The sequence below is a fragment of the Phaseolus vulgaris genome, chromosome 7, assembly GCF_051622355.1.
Source record: "Phaseolus vulgaris cultivar YP4 chromosome 7, ASM5162235v1, whole genome shotgun sequence".
Taxonomy (NCBI): domain Eukaryota; kingdom Viridiplantae; phylum Streptophyta; class Magnoliopsida; order Fabales; family Fabaceae; genus Phaseolus; species Phaseolus vulgaris.
Genome location: NC_143504.1, coordinates 50,450,553 through 50,476,277, shown reverse-complemented (window position 1 = coordinate 50,476,277; position 25,725 = coordinate 50,450,553). Strand labels below are relative to the sequence as shown.

Below are 25,725 nucleotides of genomic sequence, written 5' to 3'. Positions count from 1 at the left end.
AGTTTTTTTGTGAACCCATCAAATAGATAAAATGACTAAATGCTCAATCCAATTCACCAAGTATGTTCTGGAAAGCTTTTGTAAAAGATAAAAATTGATGAGATACATGAAGAATTTTTGATAGGGTGCTGGAAGAAACACCCAAATTATGGACCAAAACAACAAAACTCTGTTCTCAATGATACGAGCGTGGCACATTGTGCATTACAAACCAAATAAAATACAAGTTATACACTTTAGCTGGTCAAATCTATTTGAAGGTACTGGCAGGGACTTATTTTGGTAACAGTAAATATCGATGTGAATTCAAGACTTTTCAGTCATATTACATACTTTTCCTTTCTTCCTGCATGTTAGCAACAGAAAATAGAAAATCTGTTGATTTAGGTAACAAAACATCTAACTCCAATGTTTCTCAATCTACTTATTGATATACCACACCCTCCATGAGACTTCTTTTCTACCAAAACTTTGCACTTGACCAAAAATGAGATGGGAGCCTAAAAACGAATGACCAAATTAATGGGTACAATTAACTATTTTTTAAGTAGGATTCCCAACCATGTTTTTCTAGTTTATCTCCTTTGCTCAAGACGCCTTCTTTTTGGTCTTCTTGATATTGACTCATCCTGCACAATATTATGAATTTTACTTTAATCACCAAATGATACATTAGATTTACATAAAGGAAGAGGGAGAAGAGAAAACCTTGACAGAAGATCATCGTTGGCAACACCCAACATCCTCACTGCCAGCAATCCAGCATTAGTTGCATTATTAACTGCAACAGTGGCAACTGGCACACCTCTCGGCATCTGCACAGCCAACAAATGTGTCAGCAAGAAAAGGCTATGGTGGTGTTTGGTTCAATCTTTTTGACAACTTCTATAGAAGCTGCACTTTTGAGCTTTTGCTCTGTTTTAAAAGAAATGCTTTTAGTTTTAAGAAAATATTAAAAATTGTATTTAGCTCCAGTCCTCCTTTCATCAAATCACATGAATCCATTTAGCAATACTGGAATTTCTATTCTTTATACTGAATTACATGAAATTTTACCTAATCCCGTGTATCAAAAACTAGAAAAGCAAAACACCAACTACATGTTACAATTTAGCTTTAATAATTGAAAAAGGTCACTGCTGATTCAATTTCCCAAGTCCTAAAACAATTGGTGGTTACTGACACTGAATTGACTACCTAGACTAGAAGTGAGGATAAATCTGACTTAAAACTGTAATTGAAAATGATTTCACTTGTTTGGTTAATTCATATCAGGTTACTCGGCAGGGATAAGGCAAGACAAAACAAGGGTAAACTTCGTTGATGGCCAAAAGGAAGCCAAGTCCAGCTCCAATGCTGAACCAAAGAATTGAGAAGAGAATGTGACAACAAATGTGAATGTTTACAGAACACCTTCAACAATCCCAACCCCCATCCCAAATAAAAACACAGAATACAGGAAGGAGTTGCAAAGGAAAATTCTTATTGGTGAAAGAAAGGCTGGGTTCAGCGATTGAGAATCTTGCCTTCAGATTAGTATCTTCATAAATCCCTCATTCACAAACAATAATTAACTTAATATTAACACTCATAAAAATACCAGAACCCTTAGCAATAAAACCAAAATCATCAACAAGGAAAAGTCTTCATTTAGAAAGATTTCAATCAATATTTATCTTACGCTTCTGAAAAAGAACCAATAATGCCCTTTCAAAATCATATTACATCTTATTAACTCATCACTGGAAAAAGGCAACCGAGGAACACAGCAAAGAATTATGTTCAGCATGGAAAATTGGTAAGCATTGATATTTACGCAAAAACAAAAATACCTGGACAATTGACAAGAGTGAATCAAGTCCATCCAAGGTAGAAGCACGCACAGGAACGCCAACAACAGGCAAGGGAGTAAGAGCAGCAACCATACCTGAGATTTGAAGCTTACTTAATGCCAATAAGACATCTCATCTTTAAGATAATAATACAAAGTAAAATTCAAATGATTTACCAGGCAAATGAGCTGCACCACCAGCACCAGCAATGATGACTTGTATGCCTCGTTCATGAGCAGATGAGGCATAAGAAAACATCAATTCTGGAGTCCTGTGCGCTGAAACTATTCTTACCTGAAATTTAATAAGCGTATTTATCTTTAAGAATAAAAGATTCCATACACAACTGTTAGAAATATAAATTATCTTCAGATATGGCCCCAGCTTTTTGCCAGATGCAGTAACCCTGGCTTTTTACCAGATGGATTGGTCTCAGCTATTACCGAGCACAATGGCTCCAACATTTCCTACGCCGATTTTTTTCCAATGCATATAGGAAAATTCAGGACCATTGGGTCTAGAAAAAGTGGAGGCAATACGTGCAGTGGGAAGGTGGCTAACATAGTGTATAAACGAAGAAGTTGGCAACAATGAACAGCAATTACAAATAAAAAATGGCAAACCAAATAAAAAACAATGAAAAGTGACAACCATGCTGAAAGTAAGATACAACAGAAGATGTGATCATTAGAGTTCCACTTTTTTTGTTTTAGGGAACTCAAGTAAAACAGTGGTAACACATGTCACATGCAATGGTACCACTCTAATATCATATCGAAAGAAAAAAATATAGAAGGAAGAAATACTGAAAAACTTTGTATGTACTACACAACAGAGTTGATTTTATGAACTATAATAGGATATTTATTCCTATAAATCATAATAAATCTGATTCTAATCAGATATTTCTATAATTATAAGTATCCTGATAAAATAAGGAAATAAATCAAAATATAAAAGAATAATAATCCTAAGACATCATCTAAGATACTTCAAATATTCTAAAGATATATCTGAAGGTATTTTGTAATTCTGAAAAGAAAACAACTCCCTCAGGGAAATTAGAATAATTATACCTCATGAGGCACATCAAACATCTCTAAGATTTCAGCAGCACTTTTCATAACAGGAAGATCTGAATCAGAACCCATTATGATCCCCACACGTGGAGCAACTACAATTATGAAACAAAACAAAGCAATAATATGAGAATAACAAGATTTTAGCTTCAACCTCTCAAATACAGTGCTCCTCTTCAGTTTCCTTAATTATAAGAGAATGGTTAGAGGTAGTTTTCTTATATTTGTCAGAGAGTAGATAGCAAAACACAGAAAGGATGACTGAAAGCAATATATGGATACAGATACAATTTGTAATTTCAATAATCTTACTTATTCTCCATATTCATTAGATACTAACAATGTTTTGAGCAAAATATGAGGAAGAAACAAGTAATTTGTCTTGCCAGAGTCATAACAAGATGGCATATTATTATAAGGTAATAAAGACACAAAATAATAGAGTTCTCCCAATAGCTAGAAAATCCAAAAAGAAAAATGTCAAAATACTAAATCACCAAAAATGTTAAACAAACAAATGAAACGAAACTTTATGTAAAAATATTAATTTTGCTTTCAATAAGACAGAAGACAAGGACAAAGTTCAATAAAGCAAACAATCAACCTATATTCTGAGATAAAACATGTTTTGATAGGTTGGACAGGCAGCAGTTAATGTGATTGACTAGAGAAAGATAGACATAGCTACAAGTGATATGGAAGCACAAACTTCAACATGAACACTCAAACAAAACTATTGTCTAAATGTAGGACTCTTTGTGCGTAGCCAAATATCTTGTTTGATAATCAAGATTTCATAATTCATGTTCGACTTCCTAAGATAACGAATCTCACCAAAAAAGAACATATTAATTTTTAATATTTCATACAATTTAAGCTGGCTTCTCTTAATGCTAAAAAAATGTGTTTTTTAGAATACCAGCAGTATCTTGAATCGTTTGGCTGTATGGAGGTATTTTCTCAAATGTCCAAGTCAACAAAAGATAATTCTTAGAAGGACTTCCCAGATAGGTGTTGGAGGATGTGTTAGAAACATGTCCAACAAGTTCATGCTTCGGAAACTGATACATGCTTCAAATATTACTATATTCCTAGGTCTAACTCAAATATTTAGCTTAGAATAAAAGAAGAAAAAAATAGAATAAAAAATATAAAATCAGTACTGCAACTATGAACTATTCATTGACCATGTGCAATTATTGCATCAGTCAATGAGTTACTATGAAAACCATCATCACAGGTCTAGCAACATAAGATCAATAGCTAACAAAAAAAAAGAGAATTATGAAAAAAGTCTTCGTTACTAACCACTAGTCTTATCATGTAATCTTTTCCCTTCCACCAGTATTGCAAGATTGCTTTCAATATTGTTAAGGGAGGGTCCAACAATAGTTATATGGCCCATCTTCCGTTGCTTCCTCATTTCTGACCATTGTCATTATGGTGTCATTTAGTGATCATACAAGTGATGAAACAGCAAGACGGGTGTGATCAAACTTAAAATTGCTGCTTAACAAGAAGTTTACCTGGCTTATCATACCAATGAACAGAAGCACCAGGGATAGCCAGTGCCCTTTTGATCAATTGATGTGCTAATTGAAAACCAAGTTCCCCCTGAAATTATTCAGTAAAGTTAATGGGCCAGAGTCACAGTAATTGAATGGAATGATCCTTTCAAAATAATTAAATGAACTAAAGGGAGCATTCAATAGACTTAAAATGCATAACCACCATCTAACTATGAACCAAATATATAACATGATAAAAGTCAATCACTTCTGTTCAGATTCATGACAACAGGGGAGATTTTTCTTCAAATTTGACTTCCATACTTTCTTACAAATGTTTAATTTCAAACCATTCATATTTACATTTTCATTTCATGTATAATAATGTGAAAAAAATTATTCATTAGTAATATCACAACTCTTTTGCAACCATGCACCTGATAATAATAATAACAATTATTATTATTCTTATAATAATGAAACCCAGACAAATATAATAGCATCACTTCAACAGGAATAGGAGAAAAAAAAGACCTTATTTCATATATATGATAGAGAATGCAAAATGGAGAGATACTTAATGCTAAGAGTACCTCTTCTTCACCTAATATGTTGTACATGATAGCAGCTGGAGTTTTCATTGATGGATCACCAAGTGGAAGACCAACAACAGCCCGCAAATGTTGCTCATATTGTGAGGTATAGCAAGATTCTATTGTATGATGCCCACTATTGTGAGGTCTAGGTGCTACTTCATTTAATAAAATCTGTGAAGAAACATGGGCATGGTCACTATCATGGGATTAACAAACAAATATAAGGTATTTGCACAGCAGAAAAATTACTAGTAAAAAGAAGTAAATGTAGCAGTCAAGAAGAAAACATTAAGGCATGTCCAAAGTTCATGAAAAAAGTAACAACCTCTCCATCCTTGGTTAAGAACAATTCAACTGCAAACACACCAGCACCTTCCAGAGAGTTAACAGCATTGAAAGCAACTTCTGTGGCAAGCTCTCTCGTCTTCCATTTCACATTAGCAGGAGCCTTAACTATGTGGCATATATTGTCCCTACAACCAAACATAAATATTTTAAGTTAATCTGTGGGAAAACTTGATTTAAAATCTTTCATAATAATAAATGTATCATGGATGTGTTCTGCAAGTTACCTGTGAATAGTTTCAACAACAGGATAGCATGAAATGGAATTGTCTCTCCCTCTTGCCACAATGACAGCTAGTTCCTGCCATTATTTTGGGAGAAAAATATTTTAAGGTTCACAAACTCATAAAAAACTATTTCATGAGCTGAAAGGCATGCTTTAGATAAGTAAACAAGTAAATTGAATGAAAACACCATGAAGTACTATAACATAATTCATTCAAAGGAGGGAAATTTAAGAGTAAAAGAATTTTGCAAGAGAAGTGAGCATTGTATAGCATTAGAATGAGTTACATCAATAATTTTCATCCATGCAAGGCAAACTGTTATCGAAGGCCAATACAGTAGAGAGGGAAATATTATTTGATTGACAGCCATAATGAACAATTGAAACAATCCTTTCAGATGAGATCTTAATAAATTGACCACTATATAAAAAAAAACAAAAACTCAACATTCATTGGTTTAGCACCAGCAATATCTATTGAATCATGGATTGAATAATCACTATGATCAGCGAAAAATATAGACACTGACCTTGACAAAAGGCGCCCATTTTTCAGCATATAAACCACGATCAAATCCTCCTAGAGCTGCAAAGTTGGGGGATGGGGAGAGGCAGGTTAAAAAAGAAGAGTAAAAGGTATGAATTCAAAGATGTTCTTCTTATTCTTTTGGCTAATGAAGGACAGATGAGTTTTTTCATGTTTTCCCTTTCTCAAGAAAAGAAAAGAAAAAACACACTTGTTAAAGACCTACTTACCATCCACAGCAGAAGAAAGTTCCTCTTCACTTTTAGCAACAAAATTTCCTCGCCCATCATAAGCTAGTCTCCTACTCTTAATCATAAGAGGATATCCAAAGAGTTCCCCTACTTTCTTAGCACCTTCAAGATCATCTATCTGTTCAAAACATATTATTCATTTATCTTCAATTAATATCCTAAAGATGAATTTTCAAATACTATTTTAACAGATATAAATGGTACAAACCTTCATAAATTCAGGAAGTGGAATGCCATGCTGGGAGAAGTGAACCTTTTGCTGATACTTATCCTATAACAAGTTGAATAATCATGTCAAGGAAACCATTCAGATAACAGCATTACTCTAACCTTTAAATTGTTGAAATTGTCAAGTTTGTGAAAAGGAGATATCCTACTACAATGACCAGGCTTTGTGCATATAATGAAACTATCTACTTATTCATTTTCTCAATTAGTACTACACATGAAAACCAGAAAGATAATCACCTGAATAATTCTGACTGTAGAGGCTTTGGGCTGGCAGTCAACTCCCTGTTTCTCAAGTCTTTCTAATGTATCAACATCAACATGCTCAATTTCCACTGTCAATACTCCACATCTGAACATCGTACTTTCCAATAAGTGACATAGAAAATGAAAAATACAAAACATCAATTACACAAAAAGCTGAACCTCTTGGCAAATTCCTCCACTTTAGTGCTTTCATCAAAGCTTCCAACCATATGATGATAAGCCAGAGAACTAGCAGGGCAATTTTCTTGTGGATCTAAAACCATTACTTTAATGGCCATCTGAGAAGCAGCTTGACACATCATACGACCAAGTTGCCCACCTCCCAGAACCCCAACAACCACTTCAGATAGTCCATGAACAGGCTGTTCATCATTCCTACAAACATCAATACCAAATTTTGGGCTGTTCATGTCATTTTCAGTTTCAGAAACTTCTAAAGAATATTACATTTATCTGCCAAAGTTGAAGAAAGCTGAAAAACAGATCCATACAATCAGAAAATAATCTTCATTTATTTAAAATGCAAAATTTAACCTTAGAGACGCATCATCGTCCCGTGATGTTGCTTGACAGGCGAGATGGGGCTGGTGACGCTGCTTTAGCTTTAAAGGAGGAGATTGCTCCATGCAGAAACCAAGTGAAGAGGCTGTCGTAATAGAGGGACTAGAGGGTCTGAAGGAAAAAGCTGAGATGGTGGTGTGGCCTGACAACACTATGCGTGCACTGTGAAGCATATTCAAATCTTGGTTCTTTGCCACAAACTTTCCCTTTCTGTGTGTGCCTTGTCTTGAAGTGATTCTTTCATATATATAACACAAACCAAAAACCCAGTTGGTTTTAGAGGCAAAGCTGAAAAGGGGTTCCTTCCAAAATAATATTGTAATAATCATATAAATTCTCTTTTTAACAATAAAACAGGATATATTTGCTATTGTTGACGATGATATAGAAGACAAAATTCCATTTTAAATCACAAAGAGCTCATAGGAAAGTAAATGCATATAATCATAAATTTCCTTTTTGACACCAAAGTAGATTTAAGATTTACTAACAGCATCTGCTTCTATGACTTAAATAAGAAGGCTGATGCTGCTAAGCAATGGCTGTAGGAATATAAACATAGAAGAGATGGGGGGGAGGGAGACAATATAACTGATTGGAGTGAAGAACGTTACTTGCTATTGTTAACTCACGAACTGCATTAGAGGTGTATCTGCAAACAAGAGTGGAAGGCTTCTGAACCCTGTCACTAAGACCTGCAAATAAACAGAAACACTATAATTAAACAAAATAGCAACAGCTGCAGATATGTACTAAAAAAGGAAGGAACCTAAGACTTGCAAACTTCCATCTTATATGACTACAAATGAGAGCAATGAATTCAAGCTGCCTGTTGCAGCAATCATATAAACCCTATAAATACTAAGACATTCCATTCTCCAAGTAAAACCATCCCTTTTGTCGTTGAGCTTAGGTGGGGAACTAGCAACTCAATCATCCAATTTACTGCTGTAATATGTTCCTTATAGTTTTTATACAATAAAAATATCTAGAAAATGACAACTCGTTTTGTCAGTACATCGGAAAAAAAAATCAAAATAGGTATTGTGGTGTCATTGGTAGGGTCTGATCTGTTTAGGAACAATTTTGATAGGATAAGATCATATCTCAGGAAAATATCTGATCAAAGACTGAACATTTAATAGAGAAATCTTGTTAATGTCTCCTCCACATTCAATATAGTTTTAATGCAAGGTTAGAGTGTTATAAAGTAAAATTGACATTTAATAGTGAATAAAGATTAAAGGCAGGACCAGATACAGGAAGGTGGATGGATAGAGCATAAAAGGGGAGATACGAGATCAGAAAAAGGGAGAAAAAAACTCGACTACAAATCTCTGTGTTTCTGGCTAAAACCAAATGCTCTATTTAAGATCTTATTCTTCTTTGCTAGAACAGGTACCAAACAAAGACAGTTATTTGGCATTTGGTTCTGTCAAAATGAAAAAGTGTACTCTAGAATTAAAAGTGAAGTTCCAAATTTTGAGAATTATGATCAAATCAGGCCCATACACAACAAACTATGAAGATAGTTACAATCTCAAACGTCGTGATTATTAATACGTTTTATGCTGTGTAGTACACTCTACTGAACTGACTTTAGATGAGTCAAATCAAAAGTAAAAACCAGTTTCTCACACCCCATATACACTGTTTCAATAAAGGATTACTAGGTAAACTGCCTAAATTTAAAATAACGATTGTATCACTGTAATCAATCAGACCCAGAATGCCCCTGATGCTAAAATATCTCAAAATGAAGCAACCAACCCCAACCCAACCTTTCTTACTTCACAAGGCGAAACTCAAATTGAAATTTTCTAGAATAGAGCTGCTCCTGTGATGAAAACGCAATAAACAAGGAACACAAGAACATTACCGCGGTTCCACTCACATGACAAGGACAGAAAAGCAAGGAAGAATATTGGTTTTATTAATCAAACCAGTTTTTATTCAAACCTAAGCTTTTACCTCAAACACCTTCGTAGTCCTTGTATCTTGACTTGGGGTGACATTTTCATATGCATATAAATAAACACAAACCAAAACCCATTTGGCTTAGAAAAAAAACCGAGCGGGTTCCTTAAAAAAAATAAGGGCGTTCTGATAACTGCTTTTAAAATAAAATAAAAAAGTTAAAATGGTCTAGACGAGAAAGTGAAGCCGGAGAGAATCTCCGGCGACACAGAGAAGTTCAAGTAGACCTACCTGCAGGGGCACCGGTCGGCGATTAGGGCGACGCGGATAGGGTGGGAGGGGTGGTTCGTGATGGGTGAGACGACACCGTTTTGGTGAGCAAGAACCTAATCACAAGAAGTTGTGATGTAATGGGAGTTTAATTTATTCGCACTTGCTGAAAAAATTTCCTTTTGTAAAAATTCAAAGACCAATACCAGTGACTCAGCTTGTTAAAATAAATTCCCAAATCCAAAAACTGAAAAGTTTTGATCTTTTAGAATGCGAATAACAATAACAGTTGGTGTGTGGCTGAAGGATTCCGTCCCTTCCCGCCCAGCTTTCGCTATACAACACCAGTGCTTAGGTAGCTCTTAGCTGTGTTCATTTGTTTCATCGTATTTTTAAAACATTAAATCTGGTTTTTAATTATTTAACGTCCCTGTTTTGTTAAAAATATTCACACAGCATTGCCATTCACGTCTTTTCTTCTGATTGATACTCTTTAACACTTGGTAAATTTAATGAAACTAGTATTTTAGACTGTGGAATAAAGAGCATAAATATTGTTTTTACCAGGATTAGTGGACGTGTTCGCACCAGCACACTGAAATCTTTGAGTTGTTCGACCAAGTTGTGGAATACGTGTAATTTACGTTCAAATTCTCTTGAGATGTTTGCACGAGTAGAGTGAAGTCTTTCACTGTTCCATTGAGTGGTGGAATATTTGTAGAAAACTATCTAACATTTAGTCAAAATATAAGGAATTTGTAAGTAAGTTCATGAATATGAGATTAGGATTTGAGTTTTGGTTTAGTGATATAATGTGGTTAAGTACATTTAGTATATTCATACATTTAATTAAATTATACATCTTTCTCTAATTAAAAATTATCTCGTTATTTTGATAAAAGAATTATAATATTTATTTAAAATAATAAATTATTTAATACATTAATAAAAAGTCATTAAATAAAAACTAATTTTAAAAATAATAAATAATTAGTTATTATATTAACTAAATTTGATATTTTAGAAACTAATAAAATCATTGGTATATAAATTAATTTTTATTATTGATAAATAATTTTTAAATATCTTAATTAAATGTAGATACTCATAAATTTGATAGCTAATTAAATGTCAATTTAAAAATTATTTATTAATTATAAAAAAATTAGATACTAATAATTTTTTTAAGTCTCTAAAATAATATATATTTTAGTTAATATGACGAATAATAATTTTTAATTTTTATTTTTTTATTTTTTAATGATAAGATTAAGAAAGAGAAAAGTAAATAAATAACATGTACTCTTGTTTCTGAAATCAATTGTTTCTTTTATTATCCTATTTCATACTCACGATTAACTAATGACAAAAGTGGTTACTTAATAATATTTTATTATATTTTTCTAATAAACTTTTAATATTATATTTTTTTTTGGGTAATCATGACATTAGTGTAAAAAGAAATGGTAACAAAGCTGATGATAAGAATGATTATAATTATGATACAATGACTGTGATTATTATAAAAATAGTGATGATGATAAAAGTGGAGTTATTAATGGTAATAGTAACACTTAAATAAAAATTCTTACAATAAAAATAATATACAATGATGATGAAACATATATATATGTGAGGGTTGATGACTAAAAGTGGTGAGTGATAGACTCCTTTTCTTCAATGTTGTTCTTCAATTCAGGATATGTAATTGAAGTTGCAAAAACTTAAGAGATACATTAGATTATAGTCAAAACTAAGAGACTAAAAGATGAATCAGGAATAATTAATTACTGGACAATATTTCAATACTCATTTAAAAGTGAAATTAAAGTGATGTAGACTTTTTATTTGTAGTTAAATGATCCAACCAAACATGAGAAGGTAAAATAAAGGGAAATTTAAATTCAAACTTTCTTTAAATGTGGCACATGAGTGAATCAAATGTGACTTATCTAGTTATGTTTTCACATTTGAGCATGTGTACAAATAAGGTTTGTAGACACCTCTCATCAACCTTGTATCGACCTAGGACTTCTCTTTGACATTTGGAAGCCCACTTAAAACTCTATTCGGGCTTAATAACCTTAATATAACCCTGATATACACCAGGCTCAAATACAAATACAAAATCCTAAACTACTTGATCCTAATATTCTACACTACTTGACCTAATGAATGTCCATGAAAATTATTATATTATGTACCACACTTACAAACTAAGGCTTCACCCGTGATGACAATAGCTCGAGCATATTGCACGGACTAGTAAAGATGGATGGATACCCAATCAAGCCCAATCAAACTACTGAAGGAACCTCTTATCATGCATTTAGATAGGAAATTTATTTAAAATGTTTTAATTCAAATTGTTTCTTTCTTCAAATGTTTTCATTTATTAGGAGAATTCAAATTCATTGACTTTTAATTCTCTTATCTAGATACAGTATCTCAATTATCCCTAAATAAAAAATATGTTAATATTAAACAATATTTAATAATTTTAAAAGTATTAGTTGGTGATGATTTTCACTTAACATTGGCCAGTGCTATTTTTCGACCAAAGTTCACCAATATTTTGTTAGCCAATAACAACAAAGATTTTTTCAATTAAAATTGGTTGAAATATTTTTCAGTTGATACCGGTTACAATTATTTTAGCTGACATTAGTTAAAATTATTTTTTAAACATCTTTGGTAGGATTATTTGTTTGATATACATTTCGAATGATGTTGATGAAAATTTTCCTTAACTGACATTAAAAAAAAATAATCATAGTCAAAGATATTCGAACATTGTTTTCCTTCAACATTAGAAAGAAATCTAACAGACTTTAAACCAAAAAAATAACATTAACCATACAGATTAAAAAATAATTTCAAATATCGAATAAAAATAATTACAATTGACATTGGTAAACAAATATTAATACACACAAAAAAAACAAAATTAAATTCAATTAAAAATTAAAATTATTTAATGTCAACAACAAAATTGTTATTTTTAATATCGACGGAATAACACTCTTTATGTTAACTAAGAAAATCTTAACCAATGTCAGCCAAAAATAACCATAATCAATTTCAATATGAAACTCATGCTAACAATGTTTAGTCACTGATATGTAAATGGAATGGAGGTTAAATTCACCATGTTTTAACTTCAACTAACAACACTAAATCATAGTCAAATTATGAAAATAAGGAAGATATATGTGTAAAAGAATAAAGTACGAAAACGTTTAAATTTTTACTTTTTAAAGTAAAATATGAAATTTTGTAATTTTAAATAATCAATTTAATTTTAAAATTATATAATTTTAAAATATTTTCATTCAAGTAGTATATGTTTATTATAAAACAATATAAATTCTTTATAAAATGAGCTACTCTTTGAAAACTATTAATCTAAAAACACTATTAATATTTGCGTAATAATTAAGTATTTAAATTTAAAAATAACCAGTCTTTAATTTAATTGACAGGTTAATAGGGAATTTTTCCTCAAATAACACTATATTTCCAGTTTTATTTTTCCATCTAACACCTTTTTTATTTTTATTTCCATATCTCTTCATATAACATTATTTATACTTTTAAATAATTATAAAATTATAGTGAATTTAAATATTTATAAAATTGAAATAGAAAAAATTTTAAAAAGATATAAAAAATAAGTAATAGTAAAAATTAAATAAGATTGTTTGGATATTTTATAAAAAAATAATAATTGAATGGTTTAAAAATTATAAATAAAAATTAAGTTATTCATTGAAGATATGTATGTAATAATAAAAAAAATTAAGTGAATAAATTTATTATTAGGTTTAATAAAAAAAATAAATGTATAAATTATAATTTTAAAATAAAAATTAAGAAAAAATATATATTTAAATTGAAAAATTATGTAAATAATGAGTTATATATAAATATATGTGATAAATTATAATAACAAATATGATTATATAATATTTCTTAGAATTTGGGATTTAGGGTTTAGGGTTAAGATTCATAGTTTAGGATTTATGATGTAAGGATTTAGAACCAGTGTTTGTAGGGATAGGGTTTAACCGTTGTGATTGAGGGTTAGGATTTAATGTTTCGAGTTTATGATTCATGGTTTAGGGTTCATGATGTATGGTTTGTGATTTAGAATTTAGGGTTTATGATTTACGATTCATGAGTTAGGGTTTGGGATTTATTATTTGGGATTAATGAGTTAGGATTTAGGGTTTATGATTTAGGGTTCATTGATTATGGTTTATGGTTTACCCATAATGCTTACTTACATCACAATATCTTTTAAATATTTTATTTCATTATCTTTATATTTATATTTTTTCATAAATTTTTATATTTTTAATCTTCAATTTTCAAATTTTCTTCTATTTTAATTTTATAAATATTTAAAAGTGGAAATAATGTTATCTAAGAAAAAAAACCAGAAACACTATTAGATAGGAAAATAAAAACAAAGGAATGTTAAATTAAGAAATAAAATTGAAAACAATGCTATTTGAAAAAAAATTGTTAATAAAAGTGAAAATTCCGACTGTTCCAACTAATATTAATGATTAAAAATAAAAAATAAATAAAATCTATTGATTTATTTAAATTAAAAATATATCACAAAGAACATTCCTAAAATATTTTTTAGGATGTAGATTTTTTTATAAACCTATTTAGCTAGAGACTTTTACAAGATTGGCATGGATTTAAGGCAAAACAATAAAATTCAACTAGGCTAAATTTTATATAAAATTTCTATTACAACAAAAAACCAATAACGGTCTTAGGCTATAAATTTGTGGATTCTAATCGGTTTACTCTGAGTTCAAAATAATTTTTCAGGGTAATTTGAATAGTAATATCTTGAAAACATTAATTAGGAAAATATTGATTAGATTTGTTTAAGATGCAAAAGATAAACTGAAGAACAGAATGGGTTGGGTTGAATTTTAAGCTAATTAAAGCAACGAATGAAACTAGGTTTATAGAATAGAAGATTTTGTTTGACATAAAATAAAATCTGATGCAGAACCCTAAGTGAAGAGTTTCAGAGGAATGATTGAAGTATATTTGGAAACGAAGATACGAGAGTGGTATAATACTAAGGTGGAGTGGGGCAAAACAGTAATTCCGAGAAAGAGAAAAAAGAAGAGGTTGAATTCCTTTGACCTAAATACCCTCTTTTTGTGGATAGCCCCAAACCTGTATTTCCCTTCTCAGCCCTCAGAAGCGATGCCTCTGCTACCCCTCTAATTCCCAATCTTCCCCTCCTCTCCTTACCCTTCCTCTCCTATTTCCGATTTTCTCCACTTCCCCGCCAATTTTCATCAACCTCTTTTCAAATTTCTCTTCTTTCTTTTTCAATTCACAAAACCCCTTCGATCCGCTCTCAACCCTCGCCCCACTGCCTCTGCCACCACTACCCACCTCCCTTTTATGTTTTTCCAGTTCTTCAGGCCATGGGTTCACTCCCTTTTGGGGAAAGGTGAAAGCTTTTAGGTAATTTTATCGTTATTCAGAATTTTTTTATTGTCAATTATCGTGGCTATCAGGGAATTCCTTTGTTTTTCAGTCAATTCAATTGTGGGTAATGGATTTGATTGTGTGTTTTCATGAAAGTTCGTCTTTTTTGTTAGTTCAGTTTACCTGTGAATCCGCTTCACATCACATTTCCCCCCTTTACTCCCCTTTTGGGCTACTGCAGTCCAGCTTAAGTTAATTGGAGTTGTAAGCTCAACGCGTAGTTTATTTTCTTGGATAGTGTGAGTGGTTTTAGTTTTTTCAGGAATGTTACACGTTCTCTGCAATTTAAAGGCGTGATTTTTCGTTCTGTGGCTTAGGAATTTAGTTCGTGTAATTTGAATGTGTTTCTGTATGGTTCTCAATTAATGGAAGTATGAATGGAATGTTTGTGTCGTGGATAGCTGGATATCCATACTATTTCTATTTGACCATAGATGATAGATTTGTGGGTTTGTACTCCCAATTGTGGAAATGTAGTTGTAAGCGTGTTCTGGGTGAGTGCTTACAAAATTAAATTAAAATAGAATTGTTTTTTCAAAATTGATTTGGAAATTATGTGATTTATGTTTGGATTATTTATTAAGAAGCAAGTTAGTAGTAAAACTCAGTATAACTTTTTTTATCCAACACAAAGCTATCTAAAGTTTTTTCAGCTCAAAATCAATTCTGGAAACATGTGAGCATTTACCTAAAGTTGTGATAGCTGGTATTTCAATGCTATTCTCGATGATTTAACGTGAATCCGAACACACACTAAATCAATAGTGAATGTTTCATCATGTAATTTGTGTTTTTTGATGTGTGATGGCACTTCAAGTTGCTAAGGGTGGACAACGGTTCCCTGTCTTGTTTGAATTATATATTTTCTGCAGTTTTGGCGTTAGGACCTGACATGATTTGGTTGATTGTACATTTACTATGTATTTGAGGCAGGTCATTCCAAGAAAGGATAAAAAAGTTAAAACGAGAAGAAATTATTGGTATGCTTTGTTAGCAGGATACTCACGTGATCTTCTGTTATTTTCTTTGTTTCTTTCCCGTGATGCATACAATTTCAGGACTTTTAGCTTTAATATGTTGGACAAAGGATTGATGTGGTTTATCTGACTTGTCTTTTGTCATCTGTAGGATCTTGCAACAGTGTATCTGCCATAAAGCAGTAATTTGTATATCAAGCTGAACAGCAGTTCTTCTTGTTGTCGGCTTGTTGCTATATGTAGTGATTTACATCTTGATGGCTAACCACGATTTGATACTTGGTCAAAGTCACAATTTGGCTCTTGGTCATGATCAGCAATTGGTGCTGGGCCATAACCACACTTTGGGCCTCAGCCAGAACCATGGATTAGAACTGGGATCAGCCCATGAGCACCATTTAGATCTGGGACAAACCCATGATCATGAACTGGGCTTGGGACATGCCCATGATCATGAATTGGGATTAGGACAGAACCACGATCATGAAGGTGATGATCACACTTATGAGCATGAGCATGAGCTAGCCATGGATCAAAAACCCGAGCATGATGATCATGACTTGCCACTTCCTGGACAGAACGATTTAGTCCTATCTGAGAACAATGATTTGACTGTTTCAGAGAACCAAGAACTTGATGAGAACCTTGCCCTGGATGTGGTTCAGAACTCAGAAATGGGAATTGATTCTGCAAATGATATGGATGTTCAACAATCACAGCTTGGGCTTGCTTCCTCACCTCCAATAATTCAAGCTCGTACTGCAAGTCCTAGTTATGAATTGTCAGTGGGACAAGAATTCCCTGATGTCAAGAGTTGCCGAAGGGCATTGAGGGATACAGCAATTGCTCTGCACTTTGAGATGCAGACTATAAAATCTGACAAAACCCGTTTTACTGCTAAGTGTGCTAGTGAAGGATGTCCCTGGCGCATTCACGCAGCTAAGCTCCCAGGGGTTCCAACCTTTACTATTAGGACAATTCATGAGCATCATTCATGTGGAGGAATTTCTCATCTTGGCCATCACCAAGCTTCTGTTCAGTGGGTTGCTAACTCTGTGGAGCAAAGGCTGAAGGAGAATCCTAATTACAAGCCAAAGGAAATATTGGAAGAGATTCACAGGGTTCATGGTATTACCTTGTCGTACAAGCAAGCATGGAGAGGTAAGGAGCGTATAATGGCTGCAATGCGTGGATCTTTTGAAGAAGGATACCGCTTGCTTCCACATTATTGTGAACAGGTGAAACGCACTAATCCAGGAAGTATTGCATCTGTTTATGGAAGACCAGCTGATTGTTGCTTCCAACGTCTCTTTATTTCCTTTCAAGCATCAATATATGGCTTTTTAAATGCTTGTCGGCCACTCTTAGGGCTTGACAGGACGTATTTAAAGAGTAAGTATCTTGGAACGTTGCTTCTTGCTACTGGATTTGATGGCGATGGGGCTCTCTTTCCTTTGGCATTTGGAGTTGTTGATGAGGAGAATGATGATAACTGGATGTGGTTTCTGTCTGAACTTCATAACCTGCTTGAGATTCACACTGAAAACATGCCAAGGCTCACTATTTTGTCTGATAGACAGAAGGGAATTGTGGATGGAGTGGAAGCAAATTTTCCCACTGCTTTCCATGGATTTTGTATGCGCCACTTGAGTGATAGCTTCCGTAAAGAATTTAATAACACCATGCTTGTCAGTCTTCTATGGGATGCAGCTAATGCTCTTACTGTGATTGAATTCGAAGCAAAAATTTTGGAGATTGAAGAGATTTCACAAGATGCTGCATATTGGATTCGAAGAATCCCACCTCGCCTCTGGGCCACTGCTTATTTTGAGGGGCAAAGGTTTGGTCATTTGACAGCAAACATTGTTGAATCTTTAAACACTTGGATATTGGAGGCATCTGGACTTCCAATTATTCAAATGATGGAATGTATTAGAAGGCAGCTAATGACTTGGTTTAATGAGCGCCGCGAGACCAGTATGCAGTGGACGTCAATACTCGTACCTTCCGCCGAGAGACGCGTAGCAGAAGCTCTTGATCGGGCACGCACATATCAGGTTCTTCGCGCCAATGATGCTGAGTTTGAAGTAATATCTCATGAAGGAACAAACATAGTAGATATAAGGAACCGTTGCTGTCTTTGCCGTGGCTGGCAGCTCTATGGTTTGCCCTGTGCACATGCTGTGGCAGCACTTCTCTCCTGCAGGCAGAATGTGCATAGATTCACAGAAAGCTGTTTCACTGTAGCAACTTACCGCAAGACATACTCACAAACCATACATCCAATTCCTGATAAATCCCTCTGGAAGGAGTCGTCTGAGGGGGATGTTAATGCTAACAAAGCTATAGAAGTTGTTATCAATCCACCTAAATCACTGAGGCCCCCTGGGAGACCAAGAAAGAAGAGAGTTCGTGCAGAAGACCGTGGACGAGTTAAGCGAGTGGTGCACTGTAGCCGTTGCAATCAAACAGGACATTTTAGAACCACATGTGCAGCTCCCATTTAAGTTACTGAATAAACAAATTGGACAACCTTTAGTTATGTTATGTGCCTGGAATCCTTTATCTTATTTATTTAGGCTTCATAGCTTAGACTGAGTAAATGATCTGTGTTATTTACTTGACATTAATGTGAATTAATTCGTAGCAGATACTCTATGTGTATATCATCTTCCAATAATTGGCATCGTTCAATAATGCATACAGTAATGCCATGTTTCCAATCATTTGTAGAGATGCTCCAAGGTACTCACTCTCCCCCTAAAAAAGACACGTTCAAGGCCTCGTCATTTACTCTTCAATACTGCTTCAATCAATTTCTGAACAATGTTCCTTTCGCTCTCTCAATAAAATGGTATGCTGCTGGTTTTTGAAACCCAAATTTATAGCATTACCTATTTTTATCACCAATGGATATTTAACACGATATCACATTTAGTTTTAAAGGATGAAAAGGAACTTTTACTTTTCCTCTTAGTTCACAAGGATTATTTACTTTCAAAGATTCTTTTTCGTTTCCAAGTAACGTTGGTGCAAAATATTTGAATAAGTAATGTGTGGAATGATACTCCACTGATAAATTGTGTTACACTTCTAATGAAAAAACTATTTTCATACCCTACATTTTCTCTTACATTCAATTAACAACTATATAATAATAAATTATTTAATTAAATGTTAATTAAATTATTAAATAAAAAAATAATACAAATAGTTGTTAGCTAGGAGTTTAAATTTTGAAGAGTGTCAAAATATATATATTTTTTTTAGAAATGATGCTATCAGGAACTTTGCAATCATAATTGATTTTGACTGTGCATTACTAAAATAAGTATTTGTTATATATAATTTTTTTCCGTAGCCATATTTTGTATTATGTTCCCTATATTGTTATTTTTAGTGAACCGGGTATTTCTACATTTAAAGTTAAAATATAATTTTTTTAATATATTTCATTAATAAAGCAAAAACAAATTCTGGAGTGTAAACAATGTCACGTTGATATTTATTAGATTTTAAGATTATTGCACTACCAAATTGTGGTGCTTCACTATCAAATAAAATGCATCTACATGATAAAAGCTTAGCTTACTTTAAATAATTTTTCCTATGATTGTTTTGTAGACCATACTGAGTTATTATTTTAAAGGACAAAAAGAAAGAGGAGTTTTCATGGTGTTTCCTTCATTGAGCTATAACCATTATTTTTTTCAAGTGTTTAGATATTTGACAGAAAGCTAATAAAAAATAGAGTGAATGAGACTGTGCTAAACGTAATATAAAATAGAAACTTGACTTATTCTGGATTCATTGCCCTTTAGCCGTCACAAGTTCATTCGCTAAATAATGCTGATGGATATATTATTAAGGTTCAACTACAAAAGAAATTTGTTTTCATTGAGAAAGAAAAATCTATTTATTACAACTTTGTTTATCATGTCATGATATCAACATGTGGAGGCGTATTTGTAATATCTTTAGAGAGAGTAAAACAGTTTTGTCAATAAACGAAGTAAAACCAAATGATAAGAAATTCATCGAAGTCCCTGACTGCTTAATCAATCAAATCATCAATGAGACTGTGGATATAATTCGATCGTCTTGCATTTTTTTATTTCCTTTTTTAACTGATATATTCTGATCCCACTAACACTGGATTTGAAAATAGTGATTTAAGAAAAGCATACCTTTTAGTTGAAGAAAATATAGATAATAACCTATAGTTTAGGAGTTCACAGAACTCATCATTCTTGTGTATTTGATGTCATATAGTGTATACACGATATACGCAGGAAAGTAACCATCCAAGTCGATTTGCAATGCAATCATTCGAGTTGGATCATATATACTCATCTTAAAATTGCATTTATGTATCATTTTGCTCATATACACAATAGGTGTGCTTTCTCTCCTTTTTTTTTTCTTCAATAAAAATTCTTGTCTTAAAAAAATTCCCTTTTACTTTATGCTAGTTGAGTATTTCAAGATTGTTACATACAGTACAGCTACAATCCGGTAGGCGTGGTAAGTATGAACAATGTTAAAGTTACTAATCCAGAGAATTGTGTGCGTGTTATTCAACAGAATGGTAACGAGTAGATTTATGAATGAGAAAATTAAACATATGGATCACAAGCAAACTGCAATAGCAAGTGAAGATAATTCAGCTGCATTGCAATACAATCTGTGTTTGTCTATTATAAGGAGCATATAGCATATAGATTTGAATAAGTCATTTTCAATTTTTGGTAGAGTTTACTAGATGACTAAATGAGTGGTTTCGCTTATTTTTGTTAACCAGACGAGAAAAATCGCAGATGAAGTGGAAATCAGTAACGAGACGTGACAACAACACCTCAGAATGAAAGCAGGTTGAATGAACTGAAAAGGATAATCGGAGCTCAAGAGTGACCAGTAAAGTACTCACCATCACCATCGTATATGTGCAGTGAAGAAATACAATCAAAATTGATAATGAAAATATGTGCTCTACAACTTTGACCACATATTGCTGCCTTATCATTGTAAATTTACTATCCTTTTCAACTCCCCTATTTACGTCTATGAATGCAAGCAGTACAAAAGACTTAGAAGGTTAACTACAATAGTGTCACATTAACCGGACCGTCTTATATCTGTCACTTTTTGTCATCAGCAGCTGCTGATTCTGATTCAGTTCTATTAGGAGAACTCATCAGATTGTCAAACTTCTCAGATTTCCCCAGCACAATTTCAATCTAAAACATCAAGAAAAAGAGATAAAGCACAAAAACAGAGGGAACAATCCTTGCAAAATTAAATGTAAAACTCATTGGGAAACTCACCTTTGCCTTCTGCACCAGACGACCTTTGCTCTCATCTTTCATGCCAACTGTAGATGTCAGTACTCCTGTTCCATTGCAAGATTCATATTGACTAGAGTAGCTACATCTATTATACAAATGTGAGTATTAGAAATAAGGAAGAAACCTTACTCTTCTCAGTGGCAAGTCCATTGTTCTTCAAAATCTCCGCAATTGTGACAACGGTAGCTATAGCTGCACAAATACATGTCAAATTTTTGCAGAATGTTATACCAGTTGGACTTGGAGTGGGAATAGATGAAGCAGGGCACATTTTATGTGTTCAATTGGTGGAGGATGTTAAATCGGTTGGACAGACTGTGTACAAACTCATATTTTCAGTGGTATCGCATCAACAAATAAAAGTCACTATGCTTGGACGTTATACCAGCCACATTCCATGATTTGAGACTTAAACAATTATAGTGAGATGAGAAGATCTAAATATAACTCCAAACGCATTAACATAAGAAACAAAGTGCAAAAGAGTTACCCATTCCAAGAGCAGAAAGCTCGACCTCATTGTGCTGTTGTATGTACCTCTGCAGCAAAGAAAAAACCATTTGAAATTGGCATTGATAATGTTAGTAATAAATGAAAGTTATTCACTAACAAAGGGACACTGACACTTCATGACTTATAATCTCCAAGATCTAAGGCACTCTTAACATTTATAATCTCCAAATGTAAAACTTATATATATATATATATATATATATATATATATATATTTCTATGTACCTTGTGAATAATATATTGTGATTTATGTTGAAGTAGAAGCTATTAATATTTGTTAAATTTTCTTTTCTCTATTCTATTTCTTAATTTTTCAAAGTCAAAATATTAAAATTTTCAAATATATTATTTTAAAAAAATAATTATATATTAGTTATAATAGTTATAATTATAAAAACCATTATAATATCATATAATTATATTACTATTATAGAAAATGTGTTTCTTTTTCTAAATATTCAGTGTATCTAATCAACATTTTTATAATAATATGTTAATTATAGTAATTAAATTATAAAATTAATATTAAAAATATTACTATTATTATAATTATGAAATTATTATTATTAATATTATTATTATTACTATTATTATTTTATAACCATGATAAAAATAATAACTAATATTATTATAATATAACTGTGATATAAAGAATTACAATTTCAATAATTTTATAACCTATTACCTATTAAATTAATTAGAATACTATTGAAGTGTTTATAAAATTTCAATTTTATTGTAATAATATTATTTATAATAACTATTATTATAAAAACTAATAAATAAATATTAATCATAATAATAATTTTTATAAGAAATATAATATTATTAAAATTTATTTTATTATTACAATAAGTATTAATTTATTATAACTCAAATATAATTAATTTTTTAAAATAATATATTTGAAAAATTTTAGTATTTGATATACGTAGAATAGCAAGAAAAAATAAATAAATAAAAAATGAAAGTAAAAGAAACATAATATAAAATGAGAGACAATTTGTTTCTTCAACAAATATTATTATAATTCGTTGCAACAAATATCACTGTATTAATATGGTTCACAGAAGGTAAAATAAAAATAAAAAGAGAAAAGAGAGAGAAAGAAAAGAAATCAAGAAACATCGTAACAATAAGTCATTGTATCAAACGTCACTGTAGTAATGGTATTTAAATTAATAATTAATTAAAATATTTAAAATCATCAAGAAACAAATTTAATCAAATATGAATATATTGTGTTCTAACCGAAACAATCAATCTAATTCTAATTCATCCATGTAAATTCTAATATATATATATATATATATATATATATAATTCATTCTTACTCTTTTTATAATAAAAAGTTAGATAAGAAAACGAATTTCTAACTTGGAAAAGAGAGATGATAACGAAAGAGAATTGAAGAATGAAGAATGAAGAATGAAGAAGAAGAGATATACCTTGGCGAGATTGACGTAAAAGAAAAGAGGTTTCTTGGTGTTGGAAACCTGAATTCGGTTCTTCTTCGGGCTTTCGTCTGCAACGGGAGCAGCAGCAGCTACGGTCGCCATTGTAATTCTCTGTCTGTAAAACGGTAAAGTAGCGGAATGAGCATGAGCCTGCCTTATATAATCCTCCACCAGTGGACACGTGGCCTTCCTCAGAGTAAACGGTAAAATTAGTTTCTTCCTCTTATTCCGATCCTCCTTATTCTTTTACATCTCCCTATTGACCGCTTCTTCTGCCCCTTTCAGTTGGTTTCAAAAACATATACTTATACAATCTATTTTTCTTTTTTAAATTATTTATTTCTTTTAAATTCTTCTTCATTTTCAATACATTATGTGTTTTATTTAAATAATATTAAGAAAGTGTGTAAGATTATTTATATAGAAAAATGTACAAATCTTTATAAAAGAAAGATAATAAAGATTGTATACATTACAATGAAAAGGATAACAAGGAAATTAAAGTAGATATATGCTTGAAAAATGTAGAGTCTTTTTAGGTTGTAAAAATAAGAAAGCTTTTATCACATTTTACTAACTCTTATTAACTAAAATAATGGACCGATTTATGATGAGTTTGATTAAATTAAAATTTTCCATCTGATATATTAGTAACTAATACGCCCAATTTATGGTTAAATTATTGGATTCAGTTCCATTTTGGATATTTCATAAAAACAGAAACTTTAAGGTTTAGTTAAATTAATAAAGACGAAAATTTAGAAAAAAATGTTTAATAAACAGATTTTCGCTACCTTATAATTTATGATAACTTTTAATTATAGGTTTGTAAGAATATATATATATATATATATATATATATGTGTATTTTTTCTTTAAAGGCTAAGAAATAATAATTTTTCTTTTAAGTTGCTGACTTTTCGATCTTCTTTCGAGTTAGACTTTTGGTATGCGCTTTCGAGATGGACTCTATCTGCTCTTTTATTGGACTTGTATTTTGGCCGGAATGATTGATTGAATCACCTAATGGGCTTGGATAAGTTTAAGTCTCTCGATCTTTAATATCAGACTCTCCTTACGGATGGGTGTGTACCTGCAAGGCGTTCCGATGCTAAAGTCAGAATCAGTTTTAGATAATAATCAGATAAATTCACTCTACATACCTCTTAGATTGATGACCTGTTTATAGTGTTATCTTATTGTTCTTATAACCTATTTAAATTTTGGCTTCTTCTTGCACCCCTACGTTTTGCTTCCTGCACCCCACAATTTTTAAAATTCCAAAACTGACCTTGATCTATTATTTGAAAAGGGGCTCTAGATTTGCTTTGCTACTGTTCATCTTCTTCATTCATCTCAGGTGCTGTGCATAGTTGTATGGAGCAAGGTAGAGAAGTAGGATCGAGATTGAGTAATGTGCTACGAATTGATGAATCTGGAATTGAGTAATGTGTTACGGATTCATAAATCTGGAATTGAATAATGTACTACGGATTCATCAATCCGGAATATTATCGGAAATAGAAATCCAAAATTTCTACGGATTCCATAATTCAGAATGTGAAAAAACATAAACGGATTCTTTATTCCGTAAAACTACTAGAGTGCATTATCTGATATATTATAGATGAAGTGTAGAAATGAAAATCCAAAAAAAAAGATAGAAGTAGAGATCCAAAAACCATAAATTTTACTTACCTTCAAGTTGACAATATCACCTTAAAGCATAAAGAGATGTGGAGTTTTAGAATCACATCGCACAGAATGAAGATCTGGACTGGGAGTTGTGGTTGCGCTGGACTGGGAGTTGTGGTTGCGCTGGGAGGAAGAAAATGAAAGTGATATGGGTTTTTAGGAATTAGGGGCATTTTAGGGTTTTTAAAAAATAATAAGGACAGTTTAGTCTTTGCATAACATTGTAGGGGTGCAGAAAGAAAAACGTAGGGGTGCAGGAAGAAACTGCCTTAAATTTTTCTTTTTGTACTTAATATTTATTAACACACATATTAACATTTTGGGCCAATTTTGTGGAACTTGCTACAGTACTTATTATAATATTATTTATTTGGCAAATGCTTCCTGCACCCAATCATTTTTAACCTGCACCCAACATATTTTTTTAATTTCCAAAAATGCCCTTAATTCCGGAAATAAAAATCTGGAATTGAAAATAATATATTCTGGAAAAATAAATCCGGAAGTAATTATTGAGTTTCGGAAATAAAAATCCAGAAACCAAAATTAAAATTCTATTTCGGATAAAAAAATCCAGAATTGAAAAATAATACATTCCGAAAA

At 31.9% G+C, this 25,725-nt stretch overlaps 3 protein-coding genes across 8 annotated transcripts; 1 reads left to right on the top strand and 2 right to left on the bottom strand.

Annotated features, from left to right (window-relative positions):
• Nucleotides 1-63: 63 nt before the first annotated feature.
• Nucleotides 64-10,260, bottom strand: LOC137829932 (phosphoribosylaminoimidazole carboxylase, putative / AIR carboxylase). 4 transcript variants are annotated; one of them, XM_068636959.2, is made up of 19 exons: nucleotides 9,813-10,000; nucleotides 9,628-9,722; nucleotides 8,034-8,114; nucleotides 7,393-7,656; nucleotides 7,018-7,233; nucleotides 6,832-6,943; nucleotides 6,572-6,634; nucleotides 6,343-6,481; nucleotides 6,117-6,172; nucleotides 5,588-5,661; nucleotides 5,341-5,488; nucleotides 5,013-5,186; nucleotides 4,438-4,525; nucleotides 4,220-4,336; nucleotides 2,909-3,006; nucleotides 2,009-2,126; nucleotides 1,833-1,927; nucleotides 709-815; nucleotides 64-629 (listed from the first exon to the last, which is right to left on the bottom strand). In XM_068636959.2, exons 4-19 carry the CDS (start codon nucleotides 7,590-7,592, stop codon nucleotides 533-535), a joined length of 1,902 nt encoding a protein of 633 aa, XP_068493060.1. In that variant the 5' UTR covers nucleotides 7,593-7,656; nucleotides 8,034-8,114; nucleotides 9,628-9,722; nucleotides 9,813-10,000; the 3' UTR covers nucleotides 64-532. The 4 variants fall into 4 exon arrangements, with proteins under 4 accessions (XP_068493060.1, XP_090161096.1, XP_068493061.1 ...); XM_090304970.1 differs by lacking the exons at nucleotides 9,628-9,722; nucleotides 9,813-10,000 and adding an exon at nucleotides 10,171-10,260; XM_068636960.2 differs by having other exon boundaries at nucleotides 7,393-7,721; nucleotides 9,628-9,994.
• Nucleotides 10,261-14,651: 4,391 nt separating this feature from the next.
• LOC137829931 (uncharacterized) lies at nucleotides 14,652-18,838 on the top strand. Of its 3 annotated transcripts, none has more exons than XM_068636957.2 (3): nucleotides 14,657-15,111; nucleotides 16,069-16,115; nucleotides 16,264-18,838. In XM_068636957.2, the coding sequence occupies exon 3, from the start codon at nucleotides 16,370-16,372 to the stop codon at nucleotides 18,617-18,619; it is 2,250 nt and encodes a 749-aa protein (XP_068493058.2). In that variant the 5' UTR covers nucleotides 14,657-15,111; nucleotides 16,069-16,115; nucleotides 16,264-16,369; the 3' UTR covers nucleotides 18,620-18,838. The 3 variants fall into 3 exon arrangements, with proteins under 3 accessions (XP_068493059.2, XP_068493058.2, XP_090161355.1); XM_090305229.1 differs by having other exon boundaries at nucleotides 14,811-15,111; nucleotides 16,065-16,115; XM_068636958.2 differs by lacking the exon at nucleotides 16,069-16,115 and having other exon boundaries at nucleotides 14,652-15,111.
• A 2,130-nt stretch (nucleotides 18,839-20,968) lies between these two features.
• Nucleotides 20,969-23,706, bottom strand: LOC137828134 (uncharacterized protein At2g34160). The gene is made up of 5 exons (XM_068634584.1): nucleotides 23,419-23,706; nucleotides 21,948-21,996; nucleotides 21,587-21,649; nucleotides 21,437-21,501; nucleotides 20,969-21,349 (listed from the first exon to the last, which is right to left on the bottom strand). The coding sequence occupies exons 1-5, from the start codon at nucleotides 23,527-23,529 to the stop codon at nucleotides 21,251-21,253; spliced, it is 387 nt and encodes a 128-aa protein (XP_068490685.1). The 5' UTR covers nucleotides 23,530-23,706; the 3' UTR covers nucleotides 20,969-21,250.
• Nucleotides 23,707-25,725: the final 2,019 nt, after the last annotated feature.

Excerpts from the sequence above, each read along its gene's own strand:
- LOC137829932 (XM_090304970.1), bottom strand. The coding sequence starts at position 7,592 with ATGCTTCACAGTGCACGCATAGTGTTGTCAGGCCACACCACCATCTCA. Across the intron at positions 1,928-2,008 it reads TGGTGCAGCTCATTTGCCTG|GTATGGTTGCTGCTCTTACT; the intron begins GTAAATCATTTG and ends TTCAAATCTCAG. Across the intron at positions 630-708 it reads AACGATGATCTTCTGTCAAG|GATGAGTCAATATCAAGAAG; the intron begins GTTTTCTCTTCT and ends AATATTGTGCAG.
- LOC137829931 (XM_068636958.2), top strand. The coding sequence starts at position 16,370 with ATGGCTAACCACGATTTGATACTTGGTCAAAGTCACAATTTGGCTCTT.
- LOC137828134 (XM_068634584.1), bottom strand. The coding sequence starts at position 23,529 with ATGGCGACCGTAGCTGCTGCTGCTCCCGTTGCAGACGAAAGCCCGAAG. Across the intron at positions 21,997-23,418 it reads TTTACGTCAATCTCGCCAAG|AGGTACATACAACAGCACAA; the intron begins GTATATCTCTTC and ends TCTTTGCTGCAG. Across the intron at positions 21,650-21,947 it reads GCTTTCTGCTCTTGGAATGG|CTATAGCTACCGTTGTCACA; the intron begins GTAACTCTTTTG and ends GTATTTGTGCAG.